Source organism: Neofelis nebulosa, chromosome 6, assembly GCF_028018385.1.
Source record: "Neofelis nebulosa isolate mNeoNeb1 chromosome 6, mNeoNeb1.pri, whole genome shotgun sequence".
NCBI classification, from domain to species: Eukaryota; Metazoa; Chordata; class Mammalia; order Carnivora; family Felidae; genus Neofelis; species Neofelis nebulosa.
Window position 1 is genome coordinate 66931793 of NC_080787.1, and position 12044 is coordinate 66943836.

At 36.6% G+C, this 12044-nt stretch overlaps 1 protein-coding gene across 2 annotated transcripts in view; it reads left to right on the forward strand.

Annotated features, from left to right (window-relative positions):
• The window catches only part of COL19A1 (collagen type XIX alpha 1 chain), a 350374-nt gene that overhangs the window by 289549 nt on the left and 48781 nt on the right, over positions 1–12044 (forward strand). For both annotated transcript variants that reach the window (XM_058734368.1, XM_058734369.1), the window contains exons 33-37: positions 3141–3245; positions 3329–3382; positions 3846–3899; positions 9859–9912; positions 11371–11424. In XM_058734368.1, coding sequence (XP_058590351.1) covers positions 3141–3245; positions 3329–3382; positions 3846–3899; positions 9859–9912; positions 11371–11424 — 321 coding nt within the window. The remainder of the gene's footprint in view (positions 1–3140; positions 3246–3328; positions 3383–3845; positions 3900–9858; positions 9913–11370; positions 11425–12044) is intronic.

A 12044-nucleotide genomic window follows, 5' to 3' on the forward strand; every position in this document is an offset into this window, starting at 1 on the left:
GTTGAGCTACATGGGAGGAACAGTGTCATCAACACCCTTGAGTAGACCATTCTCTCCTCTGGAGGGAAAGCTTTCTCTTTATGGGTGTTTACCACTCCTGGCTCACTGCTATGAAACCTAATCCTTCTCACTGGAGCTACCCTCACCCGTCCCAGCTTGAAAACCAGTGCTGCTCAATAAACAGCCAGCTCACAAGGCTGTGCTTTGATGTCATGGGATTTTACAAAATGAACTGCAAAATTCCAAAGCCAACAATTGCCCTAACACCTGTTACTCTGTTAAGTAAAAACTATCTCTACCCATTATTCATCTCATAAGGGATAAATCTTGCTACCATTTTTTTCTCTAATACTACCCTGTATTTTATGTGTAACACAGATGAGAAAGAATGATAATGGGACGCTTGTAAGGTTATGTATTTGCATATTTATTCATGGTATGCTAAGATTGAGTGAACCCATATGAAAATCTGTTCCCCTTCACATTATACTCAAGCCTTATGTGTCCTACCTGTCTATATATGAATGGACAATGTATATGTATACACACACACACACACACACACACTTACGCTATATGTGTATAAATGTGATTTATTTTATATTCCTACCATTTAGCGCAGTGGTTTGTACAATGACGTACATAAATTTTATCAAATTACTAAATTTGTTAATTTGTTAAATTAAATTAAATATTTATTGAATTAAATTCAAAGACTCAAGAATTCTAGTATAAGTGTTTGCTGGATGTTAGTTTTGAGAATATATATATAAACATAAATATAAATATAAAAACATATTAGAGATTTTTAAGACTTTCAGAAGTCAACAGTTTCTTTTAAGTCAAAAGAGAATATTTGGGGGGATTTTAGGAAAATCTTATATAAGTTGAGCTAGTTACATGGCAGGCAATACACTGCTTTACTTAAATCGTCTCAGTTAATCTTCACAATAATCCTGTAAATTTAGGTTGTGCTAGTATCCCCGTTTTATATATTAGAAACTGAAGTTCTAAGTAGCTAAGTAGCTTCCTCAGAGTCACACAGCTAGAAAGTGTAACATGAACCCAGGAACACAGGTCCCCAGACATTATCTTAGGTTCTTCACAAGGGCAGTAATGTTGAAAGTGGCAGGATTGTAAGAGTTATACCTAACCATCCCAGAATAGTTAGGATCAAAATGTATATACTTCAGCAGAAATGCATATCCTGACAGAATATGGGGTGGCTCACAGAATAGACAAAAAGACCGTGAGTAGACTCTGACAAGGAGAGCCAGGACTACACAAACACCTCAGAAGTGGACATAATTGATAGTTTCACCAGGGCAGCATCCCTTTAATGAGTGTGCTCCACCACTTTTCGAGCCCTAACATCATCTCCCTGAGTTTCTGAGTCCCAGGAAAGCTGATTGGTGAGAGGCAGGCAGGATACCTCCACTGACAGTCCCAACACACTGCATCCCATAGAAGAGGAAAGTGTGTTGTTCCCCAAATACAGGGATTTAGATTGGAGATTGGATCTATTAGGTCAACTTAATGTAATTTTAAAATCCGATCCTATTTCCCAACACATGAAGTCTCCCTCTCTGTTCAGAGTCTTTATGTAGTGAATTTGAGCATCTGCTTTCTGTTTTCAAAAATACCCTTGATTAAAGTGTAGTAAAGAACTGACATAATTCCAGGCCCAAATGACATCCCTTCAAAGACCTTCCTCTGGGTTAATCTGTGTGCCAGTCCCTCTTTGAGTGAGATTGTACACTGGCTGATAATTGATGCATCTTTATTCTCTCTATATAAAAATCTAAAGACTTTTTTCAAGTTGAGCCACTTACATGGCAGGCAAATCATTTCCCTTGATTTACCATTCTGGCAATCCAAACCTAAAGAAAATGAGGTCAGGCCTGAGATATTATAAGTGGTGGATGTACAAATATACATGTATTTTTTTAATTCCTCTACCAATACATCAGCTGTGTGAAAAGATCCTAATGGCAAAATTAGTTTTGGGAGATATCGCACACTCTGGCTCCTTGTTATATATACCAGCTCTGAGAAGGACCACCATGAAGTGAACTCTTTCATCCAGCTGTTTTTAGAGAAATCGCCTCAGAACCTTTTCAATAGCATACAGAATTAGCCTTCCAAGGAGCATATTTTTGGAAATCAGACTTGTTCTGATATTCACTGAGTCAAAAATATTGAACCCGAATATCCATGAGCTTTCTTGCCAATGGAAAGCTTCAGTTCCCTTTTCACATTTCAAGATTCTTCTCTTTGGTGAAAGGGATAGAAGAAAAGAGGCCTATATTGTCCTACCGTCTGTCAACTGTTAAAATTAAACTATGTCCTCCTCTCAGTGGTCCCCATTCTGTGCCTTTCCTGTTCATATTCTTATTCTAACAATTTAAAAATAAGCCTTTATAGGGCTTTTCACAAACACTTTTTCTTTAGCAATGTGATAAGGAGTTTATCTTGTAGGCTCAGACACTTATATTCAAGCCTTTCCACATCAGCTAAAGGTTACAGAGGAGGCAATGGAAAGGTAATTCCACTTAGATTTCCTATCTGCACTTGGATTTGACATAGAAGTCAAGTCCAAGTCACTCAAGTAATTATTTCTCACATGAGTGCTTCCACTGACAAAATGTTGGTAAACTGTGTGTACGGTTCTCCAACTAATTTTGCTCTCAGAAAGAGAGATCCTTTCTTCACAACTTTTTCTTTCTTTCTCTCTTTTTTAATGATTTATGCGATTGGCTGTATGAAGTCTGTAATCTTGTTAGTTATTCTAAACTTTATTACTGCCTCTCGTTTTAGACATACAGTTACACAGTTGAAACAGTCTGTGTTTTTGACTTATGTGTCTTTTCCTTATATATTTGGAATCTTCCATTTCAGTATCATCATAGACATGATTTACAAAGGTCACCAATGTCATCAACAGATATAATTGACTAGCTTCATAAGTAGTTTTTACCTCACGAAAAAATAGTCTTTTCAAATTGGATCAATTCTCTGAAAGTAGTGATATATCAGTTGCTCTGTCATTCATCTCTGACAGAGGTTCATATCTGATCAGATCTCTCTTTTATAGATTACTTTGCTGAATCTCTCAGTAACCTTATCTCTATACTCATTAGAACTTCTGTGGCAACTGCCAAGCCAGTGTCCCTGGGCTGAAAAGCCACAAAGGAGAAGAAATAGGCGCTGGTGAGCCTGGAAAGTATGATTATATCACCCAGAAGGTAAGATGGCAGGCTGAACGTTGATGGGCCCTGTAGGTTACACATAGTACCTTCTCTCATTTCTCTACTGCTCTGTCCTCTAGGGTGATACAGGACCACGGGGTCCTCCAGGAATCCCAGGCAGAGAGGGACCAAAGGTAAGGCAGTTTCTCCTCTGCTTTCTGTGGTACCTCCAATTCAGTGTGAAAAATAAAACCGATTTAAAAATTTTTTTAATGTTTATTTTATTTATTTTTGGGAAAGAGAGCATGAGTGGGGAAGAGGCAGAGAGAGGGAGAGAGAATCCCAAGCAGCGTCCGCATAGAGCCAATGCGAGGCTCGAACTCACAAACCGTGAGATCATGACCTGAGCCAAAACCAAGAGGTGGATGCTTAACCAACTGAGCCACCCAGGTGCCCCAACAAAACTCATTCTAAACACACTACTTTTTATGAAAGTTATCTTGGAAAAGTGGTGTAAAAGCCACATGCAAAGTCATTTATTTGTTTCCTGACTCTGCCCAAATTACATGTCCCAAATGTACTAAGAAGAGATATTTTCATTGTTTTAAAAGATGACAGAATGATTCAGTATACTAGCTGAAGTTCTTGTCTTTTTAGGGAAGCAAAGGAGAGCGGGGCTACCCTGGGATACCTGGAGACAAAGGTGACGAGGTGAGACTCTTCTCTGATAATATAGTCCTGCTATCGATTCTCTTTATGTGACTCGGAGGAAGGACAGCAACTCTTCTATAGCTCATGTTTAATGTTAAATCAAATAAAAACAAAGATTAAGGTAGGTTATTTCAAATGTCAACACATTTTAAATAATAATACGTTGATGTATTGTCCAGTTGTATGTATTGTCCATTGATGTATTGTATGGTCTAGTTTTTGAGATAAGGAAATTAGAGCACAGAATTGACAGGTCAGTTACTATGTTTTTGTTTTCATGTAGCAGGTAGCAATTCCAGCTCTCTCAAGATAAAAGCAAGGAGAAGGAGGAAGGAGATTTACTGCATAGAATCCCAAGGTAGCTAGTAGAATTGAAGAAATAGTTGAAAAACCAGCCTAGGAAAAAGGGCAGCTCCAGAACTCAGCAGAACTTCCCTGGGACACTGCTGTAACATGATTCAACTTTAGTGACCTTGGTTTGTCTGTGTCTCTGCTCAACTTTCATACTCTTGGGAGGAAAAAAAAACTATCAAAAGGATCTGATTCAACTAGTTCAGACCAGCTGCCTACCCCCTGACGAAGGTTCAAAGTCAAATTAGTTTTGAGACGATGGTATAATTTTCTGACTCTAAGCCATGGTGATGCTCAGGATATCATTCTTTTCCTGCATAATTTACCTTAACTCTTAGAAAAACCAATTAGGATGATGAATTGTTGTTAGTTTAAACAGTTTTGATGCTAATAATTCTTAATGAAAGTAAGTAAGCCATCTGGCATATATTAACCTTGATGTTAGTACTGAAAATCATAACGGTATAAAGTAGATCTATTTTTTGAGTCAGAGTTATATTTCACATTACAAATTATCACCATGTGTTATTGTTTTTAATATTGATTCTATTTTAGAAAACTGTGAGAATTGGCTTGCTTTTCTTCAAGTTAAAAATTAAAAACAAAGAAATACAACATTTATTTTCATCCATAAATAAAGCAGTAAAGGCATTTTATTTTCAAAATAAGAGTTATTGACTTTTGTTTCTTCATGCTTCACAGAAAGTTTCACTAATGTACAAGCCCTATCTCTGATTTTAATAGTCTAACAGCTTAATTTAACTGCCTAGCTCCAAGGAGTAGGCTTTAGAGGAATTGAGAAAGTAATAATAAAAAGATCAGGAAATAATTGGAATTCAGGTTTTTTATAAGTGACTCTAAGTTAAATTTATTAGAAGTTAGTTTTGATTAATTCTACACGATACCTTGCTCTTTTGGTAAACTGAAATCCATCGTTATTATCGTTCCATTATTTTAGTATGTTCTTTCTTTTTATATATATAGTTTTATGCATTTTAATAGCAAACTTGCCCGAAGAGCACAGAAGATAGACAACATTAAAAACATGTACTTGCATGTAGGACAACTCAGAAAAGCACAGGGAACGGATAGAATCTACTCTATGATAAAAATGCTACAAATACCTCCTAGTTGCCGTCAATAAGAAATGTACTTGTTTTTAAAAAATCCAAATGCTGGCATTGTCCAGAAAAATTTAGCAGATTTATTTATAATTGTTATAAAGTTGAACTGCTAAAACGTGTTTACTGAAACATACTGACTTGCATTAATGCTTTATGTCCTTGCGTTTATATTAAAAATTCACACACAAATGAAAATGGAAAAACTGCCAATACCTGATTTCTGTCCCCTATTTTTTTCACTTGCAAGCATATACTTAGGTACCTTTTGACCCCAGAACCAGCAGTGACAAGAAGAAGACAATTTCTTTTTTGTAAAGAATGAAATGTTTTCCATCATAGTGGATACTTAAGCATGTTCTCCATGTACTAGCGGATGTCTTGTGGCATAACTGTTATACATGTGGCATGGATGACACACAGGTTGGTGTCTTCAAAGAGACCCAGCAGATAGGCCTCACTTGCTTCCTGCAAAGGACCAGTAGCTGCACTCTGGAAGCACAGAAAGGAAGTTTGTGGATCAGAAGTTCAGTGAACTTCTGATAGCATCTGCTTCTGGGAAGTGCCACAGTACCAGGCCTGTAATGATGAGGTTTCTTCACCCCTTCAGTAGAGGGCGCGCTCTTACCAGCAGCTTTTGTAGCCCGTTGCTTCCTGGGTACTTTCCCACCTGCTGTGGATTTGCAGGCAGTCCGCTTTATAGGAGCCCTGGTCCAGAGACCTCCTTACTTACCTCCCTTCTTTGGCTGGAGCTCGGCAAGCAGGAGGCAGCACTGGCCTTAGTGAGCAACTGCAGCTCAGTGGTAACTGCCTACTGTGTTCTTTCTTAAATATAGTAGACCCCCGATACCTGTGGGAATATGTTTTAAGACCCCACCCCCCGTGTATGCCCAAAACTGCAGATAGTGCCAAACCCTATATATACTATGTTTTTTCCTATATACACATACGCATGATAAAGTTTAACTTATAAATTAGGCACAGTAGGAGATTGACGATAATAACAAATATTAGAGTAATTATCACATACTCTAATCTAAGTTATGTGAATGTAGTCTCTCCCTGTCTCTAAATATCTTTTTGTACTCTAATCCTTCTTGTGATGATGTGAAATGACAAAATGCCTATGTGAGGAGATGAAGCAAGGTGAATGACGTAGGCATTCATTGTGACATAGTGTTAGCCTGCTGTTGATCTGATAATAAGTCAGAAGGAGGATCATGTGCATCCAGACAGGGGTTGACCGTGGGTAACTGAAACCATGGAAAGGCAAAGTACTGTGGATCTTATGGATTCTTTAACTGAGAGCACACAAAATTTTGCACAAGGCTCTTGTCATATGGAGAATTCCAGCAAGTTCAGAAGGAGATTCTTTTCAGTTGTGTCTTCACTTCCCATGAATAGTAGGAATAAGCCTGAAATATCACACTAGCTCAGTTGAGCCTTTTGGAGGGGCTTTTCCTCCCAGACAGATGGGAAATAAAGAATATTGTCTTGTCTTCTACTTGAACTCAGATACTACCTGAAAGTATAATTTATTGATTTATTTAGGTGAATGAAACTTTGACCAAGAATGTGTGCATCCCCAACTGGCCAGCAAACTATGCTATTTTAATATGTGCATAACACCTAGTCTTACCAAATCTCAAATGTCTGTTCTGTTAGTGGAAAGATAGAGGGGTACCTCATCTCTTTGAGGACTTCAGTGTAATCTGTTTGGGAACTTAGAGAGAGGAGTTGCCTGTTTGCTCATTGCTCTGAGGAAAGTGACAGTATCCTCTACATTTTTTGCAGATGTTTCACAACTAAGTGGCAACTTATAAGACACTAATAGAACACGCTCACCTCTCATAGAGTGAATTCTTGCTTGGAATGCAGATTTTCCTACAATATTTCAGGATAATAATTGATAAATAGGCCATGAAAAATATTGTCAGCCATAAATTACAGCAATGGAAAAATAAATATTCTTGGTCACAACTAAGCTAGGACTTGCAAAATCAAAATCTCCGTTCAGAGAAGGAACTTAGCTCTAATGACCCTTGAATATCTATGCAATAAATTTTATTTTGGATTTTAGTTTGGCATTATATGCTAAATTGACTCTGCTACTCTTTAATATGTATTTGTCTTCTTTAATGACCATCTTGTCTTCTAAAATTATCTTACTGCCCTTTATGCATCCATAGTAACTTTTACCCTTATTACAAAATTTCAGCTTGTTCAGAGAAAGCTGCTGAGAATGATTTTTTTTTATTTATGGACTAAGGTTTATTTTAAAGTTTAATGTGGTCATCAAAGGTTAATGAGTCCCAAGCTTATAAATTAAACTACCTAAAGACTCACTCAGCATCTCTAGACTGATTCAGTAATGAGACTAAAAGTAGCAAAAAAAAAAAAAAAAGAATACATATGTACACCCATATCTTATACATGTACATATAGAGAGAATTTTATGGAAATGTGGGTATTTTGAGATAAAGCAATTTGTGGTATGGCATTTATAATCTCCAGACATTTAGAGGTGCCATTTCCAAAGGAAATTTGTTTCTGTTCAAATTTTATAAGCCCATAAATAAGTTAAGGGTGGGGAGTTAAAAGAACCAATACAACATGCCAGTGTGTTCCATCCACACATGTCTAAGCATGCATTTGTGCATGTGGGTGTGTGCACGTGCGCGCGCGCACACACACACACACACAGCATTGCCAGTGAGGATGATACCATCCTGAAGAAAGAATATATCCACATTCTTTAACATAAGCATACATAAGATTTTTCCTCAAAGTCTTATTTCATGAGGAATTTCAGCATGTTCAAGGAGATTCTTTTCAATGTTTCTTCATGTCATATCACATGAAAAAACCTGAAGTAACAAATGACCCCATTTAGCATTAGATGGACAATCTGGCAGAACTTGCTCATTGATCGCACTGACGCAAAAACCTTGACTCTATAGAACCTTGGTCCTGTAGAATCTCATAAATAAATATGCAGTAGTTTTTCCATGGTCAATCTAATATTTATAATGTGTATAAAAATGCATGTTTCATCACAGTTAAAGGTAAAAGAGCTTTGTTATAACAGTGAATGGCTTGACAATGTAAAAAGATAACTCAGCAAAGAAAATTAAATCCTGAAAGTGTTATCATTCAATCTAGACCTTGATGCATCATATGTTTATCTGAAATAACAAAAGGGTATTTAAAAGTACATATTTCTAATTATAGAAGTCACCTGAGTTTTATTATAGAAAATTTGTGAAATACACAAAAGCACTAAAAAAATAAAAGTTATCCCTATGTGTACTGCTCAGGGAGGGCTGTTGGTAATAGTAATATTATGATCTATAATCCCAAAGTTCAGAAGCCTCTGAAAACCTTGGAAATGTTTCTGTAATTTTCAGGAAATTCTTTTGGCAGTCAAATATGACCTGAAATCATATGGAGCTGATCTATTTATCCTACTTGATAAAAATTTCATGTTTTGCTACAGGAATATTTGTATGTTTATTAGAGGGTGCTGCCACAGGTGCACTGGGAGAATTTCATAATATCTAATGTTAGCACTGTGTTATTTTTATTAAAAAATCAGAAAATTCAGAATTCTGAAACAAATATGACATCAAAGTTTCCAGATTAGGTATTTTGAACCTTCTAGCATTCTCATCTTTCGTGAAGTGCCTGGATAATTTTTTAATAATTTAAACGTTACTCTATGTAACATTTTGTAACTTTTATTTTCCTATGTTAGCCAGTAGTTTGATGAAACATGATTTTAAAAGTTGCAAAATATTTTATATTATTTTACATAGCTTATTTAACTAATATTTTGTTGTTGACACACTTGGTAAAAGAAAAAAATTAATTACAGAAGCTAACAGTTAACATTACCAGCTCTTCTTCGAATATATAAATATATCAGTATCTGAAACCCTACCCAGTATCATTAGCATTATTCTACAACTCCGAGAAGGAGAAGGAGGGGATATTCATTCACTTTTATGCTTAAGCCATTAAAGGGTTCTAAATTTAAATTCACTGATGAGCCAAATTTCTTCTTATAATGAACTGTTCAGCTAAACTAAATATTATATCATAAAACATATTCCATTTTTCCACTAGCTGAATGAAGCATTAGTGTAATCGTGTATTTCTTTGATGGCATTCTGCCAATCCGAAATGTGTATGGCCATGCTTAGCAGTGCCAGATTCTCAGTGATGCTATTGTTGATGGGGTGGTTCTGTGAGATCAGAAATGCTCTATGAATCACCAAACACATTAAATTAAGTTTGCTGCAGATTCCATGTCATGGCATTTTAGCTGGCCATCCTTACCCTTTGAAAGCAGGTATTTGTATCTATCATCTATATCATGTTTTTAGCCAACATAGATGTTTAATTTCAATAGTCAAAATATTTGATCAACTAAAATGCCTTGCTTCTAACTATGTAACAGATTTTATGATAGGAACTATTTCTTCTAGGGTCTTCAAGGAATTCCAGGCCTTCCAGGTGCTCCAGGCCCCACTGGACCCCCTGTAAGTATTCACTAAAGCTATTCCATTCACAGTTCCCATCCGCTGGGATGATGCAAGGTGAACTAGATTCCACATTGCCTTTTGTTCTCTGTGTGTCTATGTAGATTATCCAGCTGTTGCCTAGAAAAATAGCATCCCATGTCTCAAGTTTTCATTTAGTATTACTTAAGGCTGCTCAGGTTCATAGAGATTTGTCATCAGAATTCTATGAGAGTAGAAGCAGTCTGTAATTAAGCTAGTCTATTTGAATAGAAGTTATATGTAAAGGAGCATTCTATTTTTTATTTATAATTTTTCATCATTAACCTTTGTAAGAGATATTCATATGTTTACACCCTTACATTCTTAAGCACCATAAACTAAGAATATACATTTTTAAAGGGAAAAAGATGGGCCAAAGATTATCAGATTCAATTTATTTTTTGCCTATTTATCCATTAAAATACCATCTACTTTAGATAACACCTTTTTTTCACTGCCCTTCAAACACAACATCGTGGTCTTTGGTTATACTGTTTTCCTAAAAACTGTTCACCTAAACTAAATATTATATAATAAAACATATTCCATTTTTCCACTAGGTGAATATCTCTTTTCCTTTCTTACTTGCTAAGCCCAACCTGTCACTAATGTGCTGTCGAGTGTAGAGTGGCCAGTTAAAATACAGGACATGCAGTCATATTTGAATTTCATATAAATAAATAACGTTTTTAGCATAAGTTGGTCCCAAATGTTGTATTTTTATTTGCTAAATCTAGCAACCCTACTCAAGTCTCAACTTCTCCAGCAATTCATTTGAGTTCCCATGCAAATTGTATTTCCCACATGAGTAGGCATGTGATCATGTTCCTTTGTGTTGTAAAGCATGGGTTCGCCATAATTAAAATCTTATCATTTATGCCTTCACCACAGTTATATAGAACAAACCTGGTTTTAAATTTTACATTAAAATTAAAAGTTAAGAGAAGAGCTGTGAAAAGAACCATGGTTATTTTCACTATCCATTCTCAAAGAAGAATTAAAATTAAATTATATTTTCCACTGGTAGGATGCAGATCGCATAACTTAATATGCACGTTGTTAATTCTACCGTGTCTTCAAGGATTTAAAATGTTGATCGCTACCAAAATTATAGCTCATTTAGGAAGGCATAATGTTATGTAAATTGCCATTTAAACAGCAAGGCTAAATTCTTAAATGTATCAAAAGGTTCCAATTAAGGTCATTAAATGTGGTTGGCCAAGGTGAAAAAGCGACCACAAATACAAATTTTACCCTTGCAAGGGCTTATCAGCAGGATACAGCTGCTGTATCAGCCTGAAGACATATAAGCTTATAGGACTGATTTAATTAGGATCAAATGACCTTCAAAACATATCAGTTTTAGCAACCAACTTCCAATGCCTTTTGGCCATTTAGTTGTTTTTTGTGTAACAAACTTGGTTTTGTGTTTTACAGGGCTTGTTAGGAAGAACTGGACATCCTGGCCCCATGGGAATAAAGGGTGACAAGGTACAGAGGAAATGCCTCACTTACTCTCTCAACTGGGGCTTGGGGGATGGCAAGGTGAGACCATTCACAGAGAGATCTGTAAAATCAAGCAAAGCCTGAAAGTAGGAATAATGTCAGGGAATAGTTACTCTGGTAGGGGGCTTGAAAGGACATACACACAAAAATTGGTCTGAATACAGGTTCCTAGGGAAAAAGAATGAATAGAACACTGGTGCCATATAGTAAAAGTCCAAGCTGGATTCAGGGTCCTGGCATCTGGCTATGTACGAGGATGGAGTGCGGGAAGCCTTCTGAAGAGGTGCAGGTAAGATGGTTTGTATCAGGAACTCCAGCCACAGGTACCAAGGCTTCAGACAGCTCGCTGAGAAAATCTGGAAGTTCTGTCCTTTGAGAGTCATAGGGGAAATTCACTAAGGAATTAGGACACTTGTTTTCTGGGGAGTCCAGTTGATTGGACAGATGGGTTGCTATGGTCAGAGGAGTCTCAGGCAGAAAGACCACAGGGCTTCATATGTTTACCCACTTTAGGTCTAAATCGGCTCCACACTGTAAGTCCAGACACAGCCAGCCAACAAGTGAAATAAGATTAGGTACTCAAATGAGGGGAGTAAGAATCAAGA